The 22,847-nt window shown below is 41.0% G+C and overlaps 1 protein-coding gene across 6 annotated transcripts in view; it reads left to right on the top strand.

The window, feature by feature from the left end:
• The window catches only part of RAPGEF6 (Rap guanine nucleotide exchange factor 6), a 133,860-nt gene that overhangs the window by 10,382 nt on the left and 100,631 nt on the right, over window positions 1-22,847 (top strand). For all 6 annotated transcript variants that reach the window (XR_012837794.1, XM_075766809.1, XM_075766807.1 and 3 more), the window contains exons 3-5: window positions 16,591-16,661; window positions 17,286-17,342; window positions 18,635-18,718. Coding sequence is in view for 5 of the 6 variants with exons in the window: in XM_075766809.1 (XP_075622924.1) it covers window positions 16,591-16,661; window positions 17,286-17,342; window positions 18,635-18,718 (212 nt within the window). In the remaining variant the exon portion in view is untranslated. The remainder of the gene's footprint in view (window positions 1-16,590; window positions 16,662-17,285; window positions 17,343-18,634; window positions 18,719-22,847) is intronic.

The raw sequence follows: 22,847 nt of genomic DNA, 5'->3' as shown, positions 1-22,847 counted from the left end.
TGATTCAGTGCTGGTTGTTGGTTAAAGGAATTTGAGACTATGGTGTGGGTGTAGGTCAGAATATTTAATCAAATATTTCCAGAATACATCAAGTTCCTAGTTTTCCTGTGAAATTATTCTCAGAGCACAAAGTCTTTCCCAAGTCTCTTTCCTTCCCCTCAGTTCAGAAGGTGCAGCCAGGAGGCTTGGTGTTACTGCCTGCTCTCTGACAAGGGCTGGTTGTATTTGGAGAAGGATTTTGTTGCTGGTGTTTCTGTCTGCGAGGCATGGCGTGCAAACAGCTCTCACTGCTTCGTGCTTTTGGTCTGTGCTGACAGCAGCCCCTGGGAAGAGCTCCGCTCAGCAGACTTGTTCTCTTGGGCTGGTCTTTCTGGTAGCCTCTGCTTTCACTTGGGCCGTGTCAGCACTGTTGTGTGTCTGTCTTCGATGTGCAGCCCCTTTCTCTGTGTCAGCAAGCTCTCAGGGGGCTATTGGGATGTCCTGACAGGGGTGCGCATCCTTCCTGTTCTTTTTATTTATTCTTTGTTCCAAGAAGCTGGCTTTAGAAGATGCACTCAGTTGTTCTAGGGCTTTTTGGCCTAATGATACTGTTGTCAACAAGGCTTTTCTATCTGGGAGGTTATTGTATAAAACAGAAGCTTGTTGTTTTCACTGTGTGGTTGTCAGAGCGTGCTAGAAGCTTACACAGATAGTATTTACAGATCTTTTTCAAGCTGTTGGCCAAAGTAACTGTAACTAAGAACAGAGATCACGGCGGCTTGCTTTGTGATAATCTTCACAGTAAATGTGGGATTTAGGGCTCAACAGATGTGATTTTTGCAGAATAGGTCATACGTTATTATTGATCAGATATTTCAAGGCCTGGCTCTCTAAACTGTGATGATAGGATGGTGGTAAATTTAGCTTGTAGGAGGTTGAAAAATGACTCTCATTCTCTGACCATTGCTGTCACGGAAGACTCTTAATGCTACAGAACAGCTGTGGGGATCTGGCACGCCGGCGAGCGTGCCGCAGTAGTCGTCAGCAAGCAGATAGTGACTGTGGTGTCTCCTTGTTTCTACTCTGATCTGCTAAGGTTAAGCTGGAGGCCAGGCAGTCTAGTACCTGTAACTTTCCAGTATCAAGCTGTGTTTGGTTCTTTTCAGAAGGTAATAACACTTGAGCTTCATGTGAATCTTAAACCTTGTTAAAAGAGCAAAGGCAGTTGGAGTGATCAGGGTGGCTGTTTCCCAGTGATCTTCCAGGGAGCGTGTGAAGTGTTGTTGCTCTAAGATTACTTTTCCTATCTTTGCTTCCAATTACTGTTCCTGAAAAACTGGTTTTTTATTTTGATGGCAGCTGTGACAGCTCTGAGAGTGAAACCAGAAATTATGATGGAGTCCTGGAATTCTTTATTGGATCTTATTTCCTTTAGTATATACCTTTCCCTGTGCAGTGGGGTCATGCACTTAGTTTCATCTGTGGCGTATTAATTTAACTAAAAGTTTTCACCAATGAATTAAAATTTAAATATGTAACATTTTTCTAAAAAACTATTTTCTATTGTATTATTTGAATTTAAATAATGAATTTCAGGGGCTGCTTAGGTAGTAAGGGTGTGTTTTACAAAACTGTTAATCTGAGCTAAAAGGCAAGCCCAGTGCCTCGTTACTGACCTTGCAATAGGAAATCCTTGGAGATGTTAGCATAGTGAAGAAGGGCGAGAAGAGGGTGTGGAAGGAGGTGGGAGAGAACTGCAAGTACACTTGGCATTCAGAAAAGTTACCAAATGGAACAAAAATACATTTCTTTTCAGCTTTTGTTCTCCAAAACTGCAAAGGGTGGAGAGCAAGCAGTCCAAACCTGTAGGTGTTAAATTCCTCGTAGAAACAATATTAAAGCCCCAAAATACCATACTGAATAAAAAGTCATCATAACAAACTTAATAATTTTTAAAAGAAAATCTCTTCAAGTAGTATACCGAAACTTATTTTGTATAAGCTTTACAGAGGAGTTTTTCTGTAATGTTTATTTTGACAAAAGTGCTTCTTGCATCACTTTGTATAAGGAGAACTGGGTGTCAGTTTATAGCGCAAATAAGAAAATAATACTCAATCTTAACAAACTTGCGTGTGTGCTGTTGGAGAAGAAATTGGGGTGAAAGCACCCAGGTATTGCTTACTTGTTGCCAGGCACCACTTCTGAGGAGTGGAAGGAAGCCAAACTCTTTACGCAGTTGTCTGAGCATCCCTCACATGCTGCAGTGTCAAGCATAGGTGACGTGCTCCTGGTGTTTGCCCCACGACGTGGCACTGTCTAATAGCCCTTGTATGCAACTCTGCTTGTAGTCCTGTCACAAGAGTGTAAAGAGCTGGCAGCTGTCAGGTGGGAACGAATCTCTTGGCATTAAAAGGTGGCTCGTGGTGCTCTCGTCAATAGGGAATAAACTGCACATTTCCGAGCACCATACAGTCTGGATAAACTTCCCGTTTGTAGGGTTTCTTTTCTCTCCCCCAAGCACAAGGAAAAATCAGTTTTCATTGAGAAGTGTGTTGGAGAACAGATCTATAAAGGATGCCTGAAGGTCTGATGTCCTTTCTGGTTAGAGACCTGCCGTTGCCGTAAAATAGCTTTGCCCATGCTAGTATTGCCAGATAAGCTATTTCTAAAACTAGGAGGTTTTCTTATTCCAATGCCCTCGGGCTTAAAATATAGAGGGTTTTCCTTTGTTTGATGAAACTGTGATACACCCTTCTTCCTCTTTTGATGATTTCAATATTTTGGAAATACCCTTAGTTCAGAGAAGCACGCACAAACTATTTAGCATTCTGCATCTGGTTTCTCTAGGTTCCTTAGCTCTACTAATTATTGGTTATCTTTTAGCATGTTGAGAGAGTCTAGCAAATTCTTGCCGAATAGAACAAAAATAACTGCCTTAAGGGATTCTCTCTTTGTAATCTTTTTGTGCCTGATTAAAGCACTGACATTTAAGCCTTCCGTCCTCCATAGACTGATTAAAAATGAGCCTCAAATGTTGGTCCTTTTGGTCTGGAGGGAAGGAATTCTTGTGGTGTGGTGTGTTGCAGGCGTGTACAATTTGGCCTTTTGACCAAATATGAATTCTTACAACGAGATAGTTCCAGAGCTGTTGTAACGTTTTCACCTTGGCCATTTGCATTTGAAAGAGCTGGAGAGTGAGGTCTGCCTTTGTAAACTGTATTGTGTATTTAGCATTAAACGATGATGGAATCACTTCTCCTGTTGAACATTAATTCTGGGAGGATTTTATGGTCTTGTCACAAAGGGTTGTGGCCGCTAGGTATTGCAGTTATCTAGGGAGGATATTCTACTTAAATCTGATTTACTTTACCCTATGCTCTCAGGATTCTGTGTAACATTTTCCAGCCTACAGTAGGCTGTGTTGGTTTGGCTAAGTAGAAGTGGTCTTCCCAACTGTTGCAGAAGGAGTTTCTGTTCCTGTTTCCCACTTGAAGTAGGAAGGAAACTGGCAGTCCTATGTTTGACTCCTGTCAAACACATTTGTCGCTTCCATTTGTGTTGCATGGTAATGCTTCCTTCAGCAAACTCTTCCCTAGCTGCTGTTATATCTGACTGACAGGATGCTTGGTGGAGTCTTCAGAACGTGCTGGTACCCCCTAACTGATGGGCAGTCTTCGTACAGAAGTTAAGGGGCATAATCCAGCTGCTGTGATCATTAGGAAAGATCTCTTGGCTTGTGTGCCTGTGCTAGCCTTCTGTGTCAGCCTGACTCCTGTGCCACTGGATTGCACTTTCGGGGGGAGTTCACAGCCCAAGAGAGGAACTGTGTGTTGTTCCGTGTGTGTCCCGTGTTGGCCTGTCCTCCCTGCCCCCACGCGTTAGTTAGAAGTGGATTATAGGCTATAGCAGTCCTGTAGTTAACAGATGCTGCGTAAACAGTCAGAGTTGAGCACAACTATGTTTTTAAGAAAAGCTGAGAATTTCCCTTGCACTTAGTTTAGGTATCTCAAATCCAGCAAATCTGGCTACGTAGAATTGAGAGGTCAGACTTCACTGTTTAGCGTTGCAAACAGTAGCATTGCATTGGTTTTTGCCAAGCTCTAGTCAAACATTTTTTTAATGTATTCTTATCTGAAATAATTTTTTAGCGCTCTCACTGATGAATGCTATGTAATAAAATGAGAAGCTTTAGATAACAGGTCTTCCTCTCCTCCTGACACTTGTACAGAGTGCACCTACTAAGTACTGCAGTGGACTAGATACTTGAATGAGAGGCTAATGCACTAAATGCACTGCTTTTCAAGAAAACATACAGCAGAGATGTCTTAATTTTCAGTATTATTGTGTAAAATGTCTGAACTGCAATACCGGATCCTTCCGTTTCTCCTGGGGGTGTGGACTGGGATCTAGAATGTGTGCTCTCCATGTCTCCACGACTGTCAAGAGATCATGATGTTGTAATCTTCTATTGCGGCATTCTGCTACTGAGTCCAAACTGCCTTTCATCACCCTGTGCGAATCTTCTTTAGTGTGAGCTGATGAGTCAAAAGTCTGAGTCTTAAATTAATGCATTGCATTGCTGCTTATAAACCTAAGTTTGATACTGAGATTAAGTTTAGTATTAGTTGTTTGGGTTTTTCATCTTCAGTGAATAATGGTAGTCTTGCTCTCTGAAAGCAGAAGTTGTCTTTTTAGATAAAATGCTGATTGTTTAAAAGCAGGTTTATTATATACCTCCATAGAGGCTGTGATTGAATAACACTGGAGGTGCCGGAGGAATCTCTGGTGTGTTGCATTACAAATTAGTGTTGATCATGGTTTCATAGGAATGAGAAAGTTAAGACTGGTTTGGTTTGGGTTTGTATTCAGAAGTAATTATAGCCTCTGAAGTTTTTGGTGTCTCTGAGGATGGAATGGTTGATTGAAGGAGCAGAGGTTTCCATATCATCTCATACGCTACAGCCCAACTGAGGTAGCTCATATCTCATGTGTAATGAATTAGTACCTGTTTGATTTAGGATGGAGGGGGGAAAGCAGTTGCTCTGCATCTTGACTAACATCCACAGAATGACAGCCGTGAAGTTTGTTGCACTGTGGGAAGCTGGGTGCCTGGTGGGTAGGCTGTGGGATTTGGAGTGGAAATTCCCGACTAACAATGTAATCTCGTGGTTGATTCAGTCCCTGACAGTACACTCATTTGTTGTTTCTCCTAATGTTGAAGCGGTTAATTTTCTTAATTAAATTATTCCCTTTGTAACATTATGCATCCGTGATCAAGTGTAATTACTAGAGAAGTGCACAGGTATCGGTACCTCTGATATTTGTGTTGATTTGATGTCAAACTTGAAACCGTTAACTTAGATATATGAATACGCAAACATAAATGTAACTCCTCAGTTTGGATCTGTAGGCTTCTTTGTGGTTTATGGCACAGGTGTGGTTGAGAAATACAAAACTAGATTTTAAAGGAATGGCAGAGTGTCAGTTTTTAAGAGTTTTGCTGTGGTGGTTTGCATTCAGCTGTAGCAGTAGGGTAAATCTGGCTTATTTTTTTGCTAAAAGTGAAGATGCTAGGAGCTACTGATAACACTTTCCTGTTTGAGAGATACATGTATGTTTGTCAATACAAGGATACACATGTATGCAGGCATGTCAGCATTTCTCTGTGTGCGTGAGGATGTTGTAGTTGCCGCAGTAGAATTTAATTGTGGGAATCTGCACTGAGATAACTTACAACTTCTCTAAGGGATATAGCCTACTGTAATTTACAGTAACTTTCCTGAATTGCTCTATTTGGTAGTGCTTGGGTACTCGAATACTGGGATGCAGGAGGAATTACCAGTAAACATGTTACTGTTGTCCTCTACAGGAATTCCTTCGTGGTTCGTAATGGCATTATTATGGGAATAAAATAGCTGGAGCTTGATTTTTCTTCTTTTTTCCTCCAGTAATTTTATTGAAAAAGGTTGTAGGAGAGCTTTACTTTTGTGTGATATCTTATTCTCCCATTATAATCTTATCATTCTCATGTTTTTTTTCCCTAATGTGCTGGTGCATTGTCTTCAATGTTGAATGAAAACACAGAACACTTTAGTTGGAAGCAGTGCAGTGACTGTAATATTTTACTGATGCACCAAAACATTTTCAGACAGTTTGTAGAGCTATATTCCTTTCCATTACATAGATAATGAGTGGGTGACTTCAGTTACAATATTGATAAGAGATCTCATTTTGTCTTCACTATTATTTATTAAGCAGAACTTAATTTCCTGACAGACATGATCTTTGCTTGCTCGAATTCACAAAGAAATATGAAATTATATACTGCAAAATCATAAATGTGCCATTATAAAAATAACAATATTCTTATCCATTTGTATAAAAAATCTGACTTAATATGGTGGAAACAAACTGCAATAAAGTGTTATTATTCTGTCTGTTAGTCTTTCTCTGCTTGAGATACCTTTTGAACAGGAGCTGTAGTTCTGGGACCTTGATAGTAGTGTTCACTGGCTGCAAAGGTACGTTGGGCAAAGCATGATGGGAGTGAGTGAGGAAAATCCTTACGATGGAGTGTGTTTGTGTGTTAGACACGAAACAGCAGTTGCTGAGTGATTGATATGGGGGGGAAGCAGCAAGTAATGGTTTTCAGAATAGCACATCTTCCTGCCTTTGTAAGTATGTATTATTATAGGCTGTCTAGCTGCCTGTTTATCTATCTGCTTATCTCGTGGTATGTTCCTTGCCATGTCTGTGGGACCAGTTTGTGTTCGGGTAGACATTGTTACCTCTGCCTTTGTTCCTTCCTGCAGCACCTATCCTGGAGCTAATCTTTTAGCATAGGAGCTCATTTAGAGTTAACAGGATTACTGTAAAAAAAGCACTTTGAATCTCCATCAGAGCCCTTGGAGCTCTAGTCCAAGAGCGAGGAAAGAGTACAAAACCTAGAGCATTCTCTGCAATAACAGGAAAGTCATATATAGGTAACAAACTCAGACATTCAACACAACTAAGTTGCATACAGACATACCCCAAGTTGTCATTACGAGAAGCATAGAATTGACCTTTGGATTTCATCCTCCACCCCCTCATCCCCAGGTTTCTTACCAAATTTCTTATTAAATAAGAATCTACCTTTTCTCTTAGCATTTCAATGTTCTGACCTTTCCTACCATGATTCCTTTTTTTTCTTAAAAGAAAATTTCAGATGTTGGTACTTTCTTGCCTGCTCCTCTGAAAAGAGCAGGGAGTTCCTTTGTGAATTAGGCAAGCTGATGATTTTGAAGTTACACAAAAAAGGCTTAACGGAAATACTGCTATTTGACGGATGCTTGTCCTCTGGAAGGGAGATTGTTAATCTTGACAATTAGTCGGCTGCTTGACTAGCAAAGCATTGATTGGACTGGAAGCCTGAAATTGCCTGTTTTGCTTGTTGATTTGGGGTGACTTTTCAAGACCCTGGGAAAGCAGGCTGCTTTTACGGTCTTTGATTTCTTACTGAAAAATGTTTTGTATAAAATCCTACTCTTCGATAGATTGAGATTAACACTGAGATTAGTTTTGGATATTCTGAGCTTCCCATCATGTTGAGCTCTAGGAGCTCAGTGTTTTCAAGACAGCTTGCTTTTGGTTTTGTATTATCAGCACATAAGTCTGAAAGATATTTTAAAACTAAGTAATGAGTGTCTGGGAACTTTATGGTAATGTTTTACTTGAAGATACTTTTTCATAGCCGTACTTTTGTTCTGAACCATGATAAGGGCTAAACTGTGCTTCACATATTCAAAACTCTCCATAAGCTGCTTGCTTTGAAGCAATGTCGTTTGATGTTCCTGTCTCTCCAGTTCAGGGCCCTTGGTATTTCACTCTGCAAAATCAGCTTTTCCAACGGAAGTTTTTTCTCTGGTGAAGTCAGGGTTCCAGAAATGCTGACTCGGTGTGATGAAACAGCAGTAAAAATAATATAAAGTTTCCCCTCCCTCATTCTTTTAGATGTTTTTCTTTCTGCCAAAGTCTTATATCGACATACTCCAGGGTTGTTAGGTGGAAGGTGTTTATCTGTATTGGGTGTGGGGAGCTGTTGGTTAGTAGAGACACTTTTTGTTTTATTTTCATGTGGAAATACTTTTGCTTTTTTAAATTTTATTTTCAGAAGTATTCTGCTGAATGGAGGTACTTTCACTCTATAAATAAACTGTAGTAGCAGTTCTAGGGCCTCTGTTCTTAAACAAGATCTGGCTTTTCCAAATTTTATCAAGGATGCTTCTATTCCTAGGAATGGAATGTAATTCTTAAGTCTGTGTCTGTAGCCCTGTGTACATGTTATAAGAAAATAATATATAAGGAAACTGTATTAGCCCCATTGAGAGACTTGCTACTTTTGCAGGAAAAAAACCCCAAAATCCAAGCATGCAAATGTTATTTCTGACAGTCTGCAAAAACAAAAGCCAGATCTTAGTTTCCTATTTGTGACTATACTGTTATTAACTGATGCTGTCAATTGTAATTGCTTCCTGGATTTACAAAAGAGTGAAATGAAGTCCCTGTTTATCTCTCTTTTCCTATATGAAGATACTGTAATAACTAGACCAATATTTCCTTATTTGGAACAAAACAGACTGTCATCTGTATGGGTAAATGTCAAGTTTAGAGTTTAGGCAGAGTCATGTACCATGGTCATAATATGGTCCGTAGCCGTCAGATGGACATACGCACCAGGAGGTTGTGGACATATCAAAGACTATAATTCTAAGAAATCAAGTTGTCACTTGAAGCTATTCAATGGATCAGGTGTAGTGATTCTGTGTTGCAAAATCAGAATAAATGATTGTGATTTTTAGCAAGGTCCTACAAAAACTCAGTATTGCTCAAAATGGCTATAGCGAGGCAACTGGCAAGTGAGGCCAGAAAACCGTCACCTGTTACCATAGATGGAAAACTTCTTTATGGAATATATGCTATTTTTCTGCATGATAGGTTATGGCTCTGAAGTGGCTGAACCAGTTCATTTTACACAAATGTTACTGGGTGCAGTCTCAGGCAGTGATTTAAGATCCTGCAGGAGTTTGATGATAGTGTGTTTTATGAGAAGTACTTAGGCTTTTTGCATTGGTGGTATTTCTTAGGTGGCATGATGATGCTTTGTTCCTTATGAGTGCTACTTAAACTATGTTGTTCTCTGCAAAATACTTTGGTGAAGTCTTTTGAGAACGTTTTCATTCATCTGACTAATCCATCCATTCTCCTCCCTAATAGTGCCTCAATGCTTGTATTTAAAACTTTTTTTTTTTAAAGGCCTCCAATTAAATAGGAGGATACTTTAAAGGGAATTGTTACTCTAAGTGTGCTGTCCAGCTCTTAGTGAAGAGCCCTGTGCTCGTGTTCTTTTGCACCGCTTGCACTTTAATGAAAATCAAAAGCTTATGCCACTGAACAGGGAGAGTAAATAATTAAGATGGAGGAGTTGCTTCCTGGTTCATCTCATCATCTTCCTTTTAGTCAAGGGGCCATACGCTCTGCTACCCACTTTTAAATGTAGTTGACCGGTCCTCCTGCGAAGGTCAGGGGTAGGTGCCAGTGTGTCTCATCTGGCTTCGGGTGTATAGGTTGGGCTTCTTGAACCAGCATCACTGAGGTTGGTGAATTTGCTGCAAAGGTACCTGAGTATGTAAAATGTGAATCAGAGAACTTGAGCATGTTTCAATATCTCCACACCCCCCCCCCCCCCCCCCCAGTGTTACACTATCAGGAAAGAATTTGGGAGTACTACTTTTACAATTGGCCTTAAACGGAGAATAAAGGAAACAGCGCAGATTCCAGCCTTCGATGAAGTAACAGGAAGGGAAGCAATGAAAACCATAAACCGTGCTGAGTAACATTTCCTCTTTTCTGCTACACCCCCCTAAGGGTGACAAAGTCTTTATTGAGCCTGACAGGATTCCTAATAAAAGATGCATTCAATCTGTATGGGAGCCTGCTGAATCACTGTGAACCAAGTAATGGCAGCAGGCTGGAGGAAAGCCTCCTATTTACAGCTTACACAACCTGCTCTCCGTGCTCCAAGGATTACTTCTGTTTGCTTTAGTTGAAATCTAGGTACTTAAAATAACAAATTCCATACAGAGAAATTCAGCCACTGTCCAAAAGAGTGTTAAAATCCTTGTCCTGATACCAAGTGAGTGCTTGAGTCTGCTGAAGTTTGTTTCCAGCCTTGTGTCCCGCTTGGTGCTTTCTGGCCAGAGCACTGAAGAAAAAGCAGCAGCTCTCTGTAACAAACATAGGGAGGCTGTGACAGCTTTCAGCCATGCAGCCTCCTTCCCTGGAAGATTTTGTACCTGATGGTCTTTTTGAATGTCGTGGTAATTTGGGAAGCTCTTACCATATGGTTTAACTGTTGTTTCAAAGGCAGAAATGTGTATCTTTTTTTTTAATGTATATTATTTGTAATACAGCTGCATATGTAACAGATCTTTAGAAAATACTAACATTTCTGTTTGCTCTGTAGCATATAAAATACACGTCCTGGCAGCTGTCTCCTCTTACCTTGGAAAAAGCACAAATGCAAAATCCCATCAGTCATCCTTCGCACTTCCGTCAGAAGCAGGTTCTTGTGTGTGAACCAGGGAATCCTGGGTGGCTTGGCAGCGTGCGTGGGTTGGGTGTGGGGAGCCTCGAGTGAGCCAAGCATATGTTCTTGCAACAGGAATTTAATGTGTTTGGGGTGGAATTGAGAGACAGGTTTTGCGTAGCACTTTGGGACAGGTTTGCATGTGAGAGCAATCTGTCTGGAACTTGATGACACAGCTGTTTCTTACGTGCGGCTTTGAAGTGCTGGTACTGCTGTGCAAGTTTCTGCTCCCTTCTCGTTCCCTGTGCAAAACTGAGGACTGACTGAATAATACCTGCTTGTTTGCGTTCTTGGAGACCCCTCATACCAAGGTTCATTGTGGATCTAGGGCATCTATGAAGCCCAAGCTCACTGGGATCTGGGAGCTGGAAGGAGTCTACTGGATCACGGAGTCCTGGCCCCACTGCAGGGAGCAGCGGTCCCACGGTTGGTGCAGCATGGCTGTGGCTGGATGCAGCTCTTCAGGGACTGCGCTGCCTCTCCCCTTGCACATGACATGAAGCACATAACGTGCCGGGCAGTGCCAAAGGGAGTCTGTGGGGATTTAAGGTTTCCTCGGCTTCCCTAATACCTCGGTGCAATTGCTGAGGGTGGCTCTTTGTGAGATTTATTAGAACTTGCAACTGTGAAGTCATTTTGGAACAATTTATTTTCTTTAGAACAGATTTCCTAGCTGATGTTTTTAAAATAATCATGTGTTACTGGAACACCTGACTGGGGTCACATCAAGTAAAGCATCAGGTTTTCATTTCATGTTTCTCAAGAGCAAAGTTGCTCTTGAGGCAATCATTTCATCTTCATTCCAGAGCATCGCACGGCTTTTGCCCACTTTTAACACTGCACGGGAATTTGTCTCGGACCTTATTGTGGACTAACAGCGTATGAATGCAGTTCATGAGAATTACAGTTGACCTGGCTGGATTTGTTGTTGGTTGGCTGGAAAACTTTGTATTCAGAACTCTGTACTTGAGACCACCATGGTTCCATCGGCTCCTTAATTCTAAGCTTTGTCCAGTTGCTCCTTGGAATAAAGGTGAAAGATTAGGAGAGAAGAGGGTGAAGCAGAAGGCAATGATACAAGCTCAGAAATTCTGCTCATCAGCTCAGGCAACAGAGGCAGGTATAAACCCCTTACTGAGGGTGGACATTAAATTCTTAAAAGTCAACTCAAACTTCAAAGGCAGCTGCATAAATCACTTTAGCCTTAGGACACTAGTAATCTGTGCTTCCACAAGTTTCCTGGATTAATAGAAGGGTACACAGGCTGTTGTATTGCTTGGTGTGCTGCTGAAGTAGAGGTGGCCGTAGGGGGAGAGGATTGCTTCCAGCAGTACTGCGCGCTTCTGTGCTATGGTACTTGTTTAGAAGCACGCACATCGTGCTTGTATTTAAATAAATATGTTAATAATAAAACTAAGGATGATCACCATTTCCTCAGCAATTTTGATGTTTGATTACATTCTCACGACAGCTTTTTTGGCTGACTTTGAAAATTAAATAAAGTTGCATCTTGGCAACAAAGAAACATATTTCACTGTCCTTGTAGCAAGTTACTTTCACATACAAGCGTTTTGGGGTAAATGAGTGGTGGTAGTAGTAATCTGGTTTGCTTTCATGTGATGCGTTTTCAGTTGATGCTACTGGTGCTTCTTTTATTTTTTCCTTATTGGACAGTTGTGGCATCTTGTGGTAATTATGTGAGTTAGCAGCTGGCAGGGAAAATGAGAAGTGGTCTAGTTATTCAGGTGGCTCACTTCATAGTGTATGGGATGAGGATGTTACCATAAAAGAGAGCTGACTTATATGACATCGTATTGTTACTAAAATCTCCATGTTTTTACACCACCTCTGGTTTATCAGCTGGTTAAGCTTTTTGTCGGAAGGATGTGTGTGTCAGGGATGATAAAAGCTGCTGCTGAATGAAGCTGGGGCTGCTGGTGTATCGGTGCTGGGCCATGCTTTCCTTCTGGCCGGGTTTGGTGGTAATGGCACCATCTGCAGAGTGAGCCCTTCATTTCTGCACTTCTGTTTAAACGCATGCTATTTCATACAGGACGTTCTTTCACGTGAAGTAAGTGAAGAAACAGCTGCCCTCTGCTTTTTAAACGTAGGACCTGAGAACACTTCTGCTCAGGAACTCAGTGCTGTGAGAACTGGAGGTGAGAGAAAACATCCCAGGCAGCTTTGTGCAGGATCACCGTGGTCGCAGTGTTCACGTTTCGTGTCTCTGTAGTCTAGAAAATCTCCTTCCTAGCAAGATTAACCACTCCTGCCTGCTTCCCTCCACTCTCTGCCTGATTCCCCTCCTTCCCTTGGCTCCCTGGAGCTGCAGTTTTAGCTAGTTGGATAGAAAAATGTGAGTTAATTTCTCCTTAAATAACCTAGGCAAGGCAGTCTTCTGTCAAAGATTGAATATGTGTGGGCATACCATTTAAAGGTAGATACTGTGCTTTAGTTTGAGCTATTATTTCAGCTGATGAAAAGCTCTGAAAATAAAGATTACAAAATAAAATAATTTTGACCTTCGTCCCTAGTTTAGAGCATGTGGAGAAATTGTTGTTCATCAATAATCTTGTTTTGGCTGAGTTTTGGCAGAAAGGAGTACGTAAAGAGATTATAGGGAAGGGTATGGAAAGGGCCTGTAATGTTTCAGCAAATACTTTGCCTTCCGCTGTTGTAGCACTGGTTGTTGCCCTTTGGCATCGTCCTTTACAGCCCTTCTGCAGATACCCACCATGAAAAGAGAGTTATCTCTACCCTTTGTACTGTGGTTATGTGTTTGCTCTTTATAACTGTGTGGCAACATAAATCTGGTTTTAAAAACAGCAGCTTCTAATCCTATTTTCAGTTTTATAAACCTCGAATTAGAGAAATGAATGCTTTCATCTCTGATGGTGGATTTTTTTTGGGTGTGTGGTGCAGCCGGGCTGGCAGGGTCTGTCCGTGAGGTGGCTGCAGCCCCTGCCTGTCACTGGCTGCTCGCCACCTCCAGCTGCAGTGGGAGTAAATTATGTTCCTCGCTTGCAAAAATATAAGACAAGTCTCTAAAGGTAGCCTTTCAAACACAATTTCAGTGCTATTATAAGCATTTATTCTTAAACAAGATGGGACTAATGGAACAAACTTCACAAAGTATGATTGATGTGAATTTTCCTGTTATCAGGAAAATCTGAGCTACATTAGCTGCACTTAACCTCCCTCATAAGACCTTGAAGTAGCGTGCAAGGGAGAGGAAGAATTTTACCTGGCTGGCTGTAAAGAATCTATTTAAACAAAAAAAAGTATTATTTCCACAAGACGTATTGGATTGGTACATTCAGCACGCTGGAGGAAAGAGGCAGCCTGCAGACCTTCCGGGGAGATGCCATCTCCGACAAAGTCACCTGCTGTGCTTGAGGAGGAGAGGGGATTGCCGTAAGAGTCAGGTAGTTCAGAGAGTGTTACAGATCCTGATTTTAAAAACACCTGCAGAAATGGATGCATGAGTAGCTAATATGTATAGCTTGTTGAAATATCACCTGGCTGGGTAGTGAACAATACGATGTTTCTTATTTCGTTTATCAACATTAAAGCAGTAATACTGTCTAGCTTAAGTTAAATGCCCTCTGCTGCGATGAGAGAATCAGAAGCTTTGCCTGCCTTTTTCTGTTCTGTGCTCTGGCTCTGCTGTTGTCTCTGCTGCTGCGCATCTCAACTGCCGAAGTCTGAAGCAAGGGATGCTTTCCAGGCACGAGTCCCTTTAAGCAAATGTTTATCTCTTTAATTTACCAACTGTTTATTCATCAAGCTCCTAAATAAGCATGGTGGGTCAGTACAGTAGTCCCGTTTGGTCAGTCTGGCTGCAGGAGGAGTGCAGGAGACAGACAGCCCATGCTGAGTTGACCTGCCAAGGGGCTGTGCTCTGTGGAGTTGTAGAGAATAATTCTCAAGTAAGGATGTGGTCATTTTTCATAAGTACAACTTAAAAAAATTGTGATTGAACGTGAACTTCAGCTTTTGTTCTGCTTACAGTTTTCTGTAACTCACGACAGTACAACTGCTTATCTAAAATGTATTTTGAAGATGTTCTGTTATGTCTTAGTCTCAATTATGTACAAAAATATTAGAAAATGTAGGAAAGTATATATAGTCACAGTGAGTCATGAAGACTGAAAAATTTAGCTTTAATGGTAACGCCAAATACGAACTCCCCCTGGCTGCCTGGTGGCCCAGCTTCCACAGGAGTTGAGAGCATCCGCTGCGCGTCCTTCCTTTGCCTGCCCAACCGAGTGCTCTTCTGGACTGGGAGAGGCAGGCTTCCGGGTGGAGGAGGGAGAACGTGGAGCACAGGCGTTTATTTCAGTTGGTAGTTAAAGATTTTATGGAACAAGATACCATTAACTACTATGACACTGTAAGGTCAGAGAATATTGTTGCTGCATTCCTGTGCTTGACGGTTTCCGGTGGTGAAGTTGAGGCAGTTCTCAGCTCAGAGAGGGGGAGCGCTCAGGAACTGAGCTGCTCCGATACCTCGAGTGACCCTGTGGCTGCCAGGCTTTGGTGTTCAAGCTTGAGCACTGCAAGCAAGTGGTGTGTTTGGAGTCTGATTCATAGCTAGTGCTCTTGGGTGGTTCACTAAGAAAATCAAGTTTGTGGTAATTCATAGCTGGAGGATGAAAATGAGATTGGACTGTGTGAAATGTGTGCTCCTATGAATATATGTGCTAAGCATTCAGGCCTTCTGTTTAATTTTCATGGGTTTTGGTAATGACATTTAAAAAAAAATAAAATCAGAGTTTTATTGGTTTTACGTGGCCTGCAATTACGTATGACCTTTCATTTGGTATAACAGTCTATATCCGTTATATTTCTAAACATTGACTATTAAGCCAAAGAACTTTTCTGAAGTAAATCCATTGTAAATTCTGAAGCTAGCATTCATATTGATTTATCTTTTGTAAACACTGTATAAACGCAGCACTTGAAAATTCAGAACATATTTTCCAAGGCCAAGCTGGAGAGACTGCTGTGTGGTATATAATGATTTTGTTGTGCGTGTATTTAATGCTAACAGCCCACCTGTTCAGGACAGTAAATTAAATGATGAATAGCCCTAGTGAGCTTTTCCCTAGCATGTGGTCTGCACCATCAGCGCAGATATTTTTGTGACTGAAGAGGATCCTGTGTAGTGAGAAGTTTAAACAGCTGTATCTCCTAATTACAGCTTCCATGTAAAGTCCAATTTTTAAAATGAAATAATCTTCATGTTTTAATACTGTTGCTTCAAAAAAGTTGTTTGCTTCTGTGGTTGTTGATGGATGGCCCTGATGTGATGCTGAGACTTCAGAGCAGGAGATGGGAGACAAATCTAAAACTTAATTGTCTTCATCTTTGCCAAAGAGTATTTTGGAGTAACTTCTAATGTTACGCTCCAGCCAAGGACTGGACTGAGTTAGGCAGTAGGATGGAGTGGAGTTTGTAGTAGAGCTACCAGCTAGATCTGAGGTGGACATGAAGTACATTTTTCTCTCTAAACATAACGTTTTACTATGAAAAGGTACTGTGGCTCTCTGCACCATATATTGTGACTAGACCATGTGGTTTAGGTTTGCACTAGGGTTCTTTGCTATTAGCAAACTAATGTTCCAAAATTCCCTCTCTAAGGAGGTGTTAATAAGGTTTCAACAATTTTTGACCTTGGATGAATAGGACTGTCCTATTTGGCTTATTCCACATGTGGCTTGCTGCTGTATCCATTCACGTAAATAGTGTTTCCAGAGATATTTTTAATAAATCTTTTTCAGGTAAGTGTTTATGCATCAGTTGGACTTCACTCTTTTCACTTCCACAGCTTAAGTGTGGACAGGGTTCTTCAAGTCTGCATTTGTCTCTATAATTATAAGTCTGTGTAACTTACTGCAGAATCTAAGAAGTTAGTGCTGATGTGATCAGATGCTGTGAATGAAGTTGCTCATGTCTTCTCCCCCCCCCCCTTTTCTTTTTAGGACTTAAATACTATCTATTCTTTCCTTCATGGACTGGACATACTCTCACATTTCAGGGAACATCAGCTAAGGTAAAGTACTATGGGACCTAGTTAGTATTGCTTAGCACAACTGGTATCTATGACTGTATTTTTGTGGAGATGAGCAAAGCCTTTGTCTGCCCACACTTCGAGGTGGCAAAGCGTTAGCCAAGTCCATTGCTGAGCTAAGTCATTGCAATAATGTGGCATGGAATCTAAACTAATTAGCTTTGCTAAGAACGAAGGCAGAGCTTACTCCCATTTGTCTACAAAGGACTGTGTAGATAGTGCCCTCTGCTAACTCTAGATTACAAAAGCTTTTTAATGCTTCAGAGATTTGGATGATCTCACAATGCATAAAATGGAAGGCCAACAAAGCACAAAAAGTGGGTTGGAAGTATTTTAGTTCCTTCAGTTCTGTTGCTATGGGTAATTCCTATGTGTGGGAGTGATTTAAACACTTAGAGAACATGCTGTATATTATCTATTTGGATAATGAATAACACTGTAATAATTTGAATTTTATGGTTAAGCACACATCCTTTGTTTAGAACAAAAAGAAATAGTTGAATTTCAGGTCTTAGAGCCTTAAAGTGATTCTACTGAAATGTGGTGATTAATAGCTTATGATCTTTGGGGATTAAAGTTGAAATTAAACTTCTCTTCCTCCCTCAGAATAATGTCATCAAGTGCCCGCTATGAGAGGTACAAGGGCAACCAAGTTCTCTTTTGGTAAGTACATACCACTTTGATTGTTTGAATTCTTCAGTAAAAGTGTAAACAAACCCACTGTTTTGCATGCTGTAATGTATCGTTTGCTTTTTCAGTAATTGTAAATATAAGACTTTACAACATTTAAGCCTGGCCAGACTGGTTAAAAGCTTCGATAGGAGGGACTTGTACCAGTAGTACGGTGTTGACATTTGAAAAGTACCTGTGAATTATCAGCACGGCTCCCCCGGACAGCAGAGGAGTGTCTGTGCACAGGCGAGATCAATTAAAAATCGGTAGTGTCACCTCTCTGGTTTGTGGGAGCCGTGGTGGCGACTCAGTAGGTGGCACTCTTCCCCTGGAGCTGGCACTGACTGCGTTGTCAGGAGCCCAGTTGCTTTGTAGGAGTATCCTGTATCAGCGGAGCAGTGGAGCTCAAACACTATTCTTTTAAATTGCCGGAATTAGTATTTTAGCTTAGAGCTCTTTTTAGGCTCCTGCTGGGAGGCAAATACACTTCCCCCCCTTATATTTTAGCATTGCTTATAGTGTATTTATCCTCTCACAGCTAATCCTAGCTTTTCTGTATAAGGCACATCTTCCAGTGCACCTGAGTCTAAATGAGATGCCACCTACTAGTTCACATGGTGGGTGTGTGTGACAGGGATCTGTTCCAGTACCAGGTCTGTGTATGTGTGGGGTTGCGTGCTGGAGGAGGAAGGTGATGTTAGGTTGTAGCTGGGAAGTATCAATGCAGCGCTCTAGGAAGAGGCAGAATCTACTGCAGGAAAACATGGTAACTTCTGTGCAGACCTACGGGCTGTAGGTTGAAGTGGTCAGCAGATCCCACAATGGGAGATAAGACCGGGCATGGAAGCAATGGAAATGCAGAGATGGAATGCAGAGGAGTTGTCCAATGTACAAGGCTTGTGTTTTATCTGTAACACTTGACAGGTCCGTGTAGTATTACTGAAATGCTAATCAACTTCAGCACAGAATAAAAACATTCCTGTATTTGTAGTTTTCTGTATACTTTCATTGGAATTAAATGTTTTTTACTGAAAATTAATAATTTCATTTTAATAAAGTAAATTTTCAAGTTGACTTAAATGTCAAATTGTACGGTGTAAGAAACATTCTGTATGTAGACATTTTAAAATCTTAATTCTTGGTAGCCTCCTTAAGTTTCCTGTCTGCATATCAGATGGGTAGAGTGGTAAATCATTATTTTACTACAGTAACATTTTGGATAATATATTTTTGAGTTGCTGTAAGAAGAAGAAAGTAGATATCAATGCTTTCTTTTCTTACAGCTCAGAAACTATTGCAAGATGCTGGTATATACTGCTTTCTGGATCTGTGCTCATGAAGGATTCCATGTTTTTACCACCCTGCAGGTATGTAAAGTTGCTGTTATTTAAGTTAAGGCAAGATTGATCTCTCTTTTTTTTTTTTTTTTTTTTTAATAAATGCTTTCTTATATGTTGATGTTACTGTAAATTTTTCCCAATGTTAAATTTTTTTTTTTTGTTATTTTAGAATCATAGAATGATTTTGGGTTGGAAAGGACTTCAAAGCCCATCCAGTCCCACCCCCTGCCATGGGCAGGGACACCCTCCACTAGCCCAGGTTGCCCAAAGCCCCATCCAACCTGGCCTTGAACACTGCCAGGGAGCCAGGGGCAGCCACAGCTTCTCTGGGCACCCTGTGCCAGGGCCTCAGCACCCTCACAGGGAAGGATTTCTGCCCCAGATCTCATCTCCATCTCCCCTCCTTCAGCTTCAGGCCATTCCCCCTTGGCCTGTCCCTCCCTGCCCTTGTCACCAGCCCCTCTCCAGCTTTCCTGGAGCCCCTTCAGGGACTGGAAGGGGCTCTGAGGTCTCCCCGGAGCCTTCTCTTCTCCAGGCTGAACCACCCCAACTCTCTCAGTGTGTCTCCATAGCAGAGGTGCTCCAGCCCTCGGATCATCTCCGTGGCCTCCTCTGGCCTAACTCCAACGGCTCCATGTCCTTCTTGTCCTGGGGACCCCAGAGCTGGACACGGTACTGCCAGGGGGGGTGTCTCATGAGAGGAGAGTAGAGGGGCACTATCCCCTCCCTTGACCTGTTGGTCGCACTGCTGGTGATGCAGCACAGAACGTGGTTGGCTTTCTGGGCTGTGAGCACACATTGCTGGCTCGTGTTGAGCTTCTCATCAACCAACACCCCCAAGTGCTGGAATAGGGGAAGAAATGTTCTGCTAATTTAGTTTAAATTCTCTTTCACTTTTCCTGCCCGTTGAAATTTCTGTGTGAAATACTGCACTTCATGGTTTTTACATCTCATTTGGCTTTTTAAGTTTATAAGAGAATTTGTAGTTAGCTTGTTAACTTGGGGGCTCTTTTGAATAATTGCTGCTATGTTACTGTTTTGTATAGAGTCCCCTGTCTCAAAAAATACAACTGTAGATCATGCAGCTTCTACCATTTGGTTGGAGGCTGTTTTTAATGGCACGTACGGTTTTTATGCAAAGCAGGAGAACAGAGGCCAGCAGCATCGGTTACAGAGAGCGTATGACAGGAGTCTGACTGCATCTCATAGTTGAAGCAGATTGAACATTATGATGTGCTTTCACTGAAGCATACTGTTTGACTTGAGCTGGACTTTGCTGCACTGTAATACTCTGACCTTGTACATCACTGAGAAATTATACTTCATTGTATCTCGAAGCTGCATGTTACTTGTTTTCAAGCTGCACTTCTAGGCTAGGAAGAAATGGTTTTAAAAAAAAAATAATTTAGGCTTGCCTTGGTACCCAGTTTGGATAGTTTTTGATGAGATTAACAAAAGTGCTGCTGCCTCTTTTCAAATGAAGTAAAGGCTTTACTCAGCATGAGTTGGTCATGAGTTGATAGACTTAAAAATGTCAACTCCATCTCAAATACATTTCCATATACTAGCATTTCATGGTAAATACTAATAAGAACATGTAGGACTGAATTTTTCAACACTCTTCTTGGTTAGCTGTAGGCTGGATGTTAAACTCTTAATGCTTCTTGAGTGATTGCAGTTCAACAGTGTCAGAAGTGAGGACGTGGCAAGTTTGATATTTGCATAAAACCTAGATAAAATTGTTTTGCTAAACTCACAGGATCAGCATCGTTAAGGTTTTTTGTGCTTTAAAAAAAAAAAAAAGGGCAAAACAGATCTGTTGTTGCTAGTTCACAGTATTACAGCTAGTTTATTATGGGGATAATGAGGGAAAATAGCTGCTAGATGGTGAAAGGGTCACAGAGTTCTGTTAGATGCCACTGCTGGCAGGTTGCAGTATAGGTGATGTGCTTCCTGGGGTGTATTGTCCTTCACTTAGTGGAAAAGAGCGAGCACTCCTCTGCTGGAGAGCCAGGTTGTTCCTGTCCCTGTCTTCATTGCAGGGGGGGAAGTGAAACATTCAGATGTCAGAGGAGCTTTGTACATGTGCACGTTTCTCTTTCAAACCTTTAGCATTTCAATTAGATGAACTAAAATTATTGCTCATTAGTTAAGGAGTGCAAAAGGATGCTGAAAATCTGTGAACCTCTTTGTTTCCCCCAATGCTTCTGACTCTGGGGCCATCTGTAAACTCCTTCTCCCCTTTGCTTCCTCCCTGGAACTTCGGGCCCACGCGCACGTGTGGGTGAGGAGAATCACCACTTGGACACGAGAACAGGGGAAGGAATAGTGCAGTTTGCTTTCTGTTTCATTCATATTAAACACATGCATTGTCCAACCTCAATTTATAATTTAAAATACAATGATTTCTTGATTTTTAAAAAATTTTTTTTAAGATAGTTTTTGGTTGTTTTTTTTTTAAGTGCCTTCTAACAGTAGGATAAACTTAATTTACTTCCCTGGTCTGAATTCCTCATAACATTTTTCATTGAGGGAGCTGCACAGTCACCAATCACTTACATGTTATTTTCATATGCAACAGTGCCTTGAATAGTTTAGTAGTATTCTTTTATAATTGTAATTAGCACCATTAAATACTACTTTAAATGTAATTAAAATATTATGCATTATTCCTTGTCCCCAACCAAGTTCTTGATTATGTGAGTCATTCTGAAAGGATACACAACTGTAAGGAAACAACATTGTCTTCATTCTCATTGCCTCAGGTATTACAGAACTATTCTTTTTGATAGGAATCAAACATAAGTTAGTTATGGGGTTTTTTGCTTTTTTTTGGTGGGGTGGTTTTTTTTTTTTTTGTTTGTTTTTTGCTTTTGCATAAGCTGTAACGGTGGAAATGACCCACGGTATATTCTTAAGAGTAAATAATCTTTGAAGTACAGGGTTTTTTTGTATTTTTGAAAATCTTGCCTGACCACCTCCTGGCAATATTGTTTACTGTAATTGGAAGAAAATTGTATGAGTTTAAAAGAGGACGTGAAGAACACTTGTCCATGCAAAGAATTCATCTTAGATGAAGAACTCGATGCCACGTTCTCTGTGCCTAATGACCATCTGATCTTATACCTGTATAATATTAGTGAAATAAACTTTATGGAAGAGGACATTATTTGTGATACTGATTTGTCTGTGCTTTTTTTTACTTCCACAAGAGGAAACTGGTGGGCAAGTGTAGGGAATTAAGAGAAAATCACACTTGAAGTGTTCTGAGATTGCTGAAAGGAATGGAGACGTCCTTCCAGCCAGTTAGGTTTTGGTAGGCTTACTGCTGCTCAGACACTGGCATCAGATAAAGCTTACCTGTTTGATTTGCTGAATATGGTATAAATGTGTCAACATGTGAGTAGAGGGGAGCGAGCTTAAGAGACAGATGTCATCTGCACAGAAGTGATGCTGGAGACTGATGATGGCTTTGAGATGTCATGGGGGAAAATCGATAAGGGCCAAAATAGAATCCTTAATGTGAGGAAGGTGATAACTACCAACGATGAGAATTCAGGCTTTAATCTGGAGACCTTCTAGTGGTCAAGAGCTGGGTTTGAATAATTGTCATTCTGGAAGAACGGGGTAGGCATTTTGTAAAACAGATAATAGTTATCAAATGGATTCTAGTTTGAGACTTAATCCTTGTGTATAGCTCGTAATAACCTCCACTTCTCAATTATTCCTTTGTAACGTTGACATGGTAATTTCAATTTTATGTGTGTCCTCTGGAGCATTTGACACACACTTCATATTTAAAGAACTTTTAGGGTTCTTTGCCAGGAATACTGGAGCAGTTTTTTATAAAATGTGAGAAGCAGGATATTGGTGTTTTTCAGTTAAAGGAAGCTGGCTTCCTCGGCAATAGGGGGTTCTAAGGCCCCCTTTTCTTGTAAAGTTGTTGTTTTTAATCTGTTTTATTTGGCAGTCATTCTTCAAAATTCAGGATTGTGTTGCAGACTAACTGCCTAGCAACTTTTGTTTAATAATTATATGAGAAACTGCTGTTAGAATTGATTGTTAGTGAGATACTTTCAGTCTCCATAAATGAGACTGGAAGGAGATGATAATCTAGTGACTGTTTTCCTGGTACCTCCTCACAATACTTGTCATT

Source organism: Balearica regulorum, chromosome 14 (genome assembly GCF_011004875.1).
Source record: "Balearica regulorum gibbericeps isolate bBalReg1 chromosome 14, bBalReg1.pri, whole genome shotgun sequence".
Taxonomy (NCBI): Eukaryota; Metazoa; Chordata; class Aves; order Gruiformes; family Gruidae; genus Balearica; species Balearica regulorum.
This window is presented reverse-complemented; position numbering and strand designations above follow the sequence as displayed.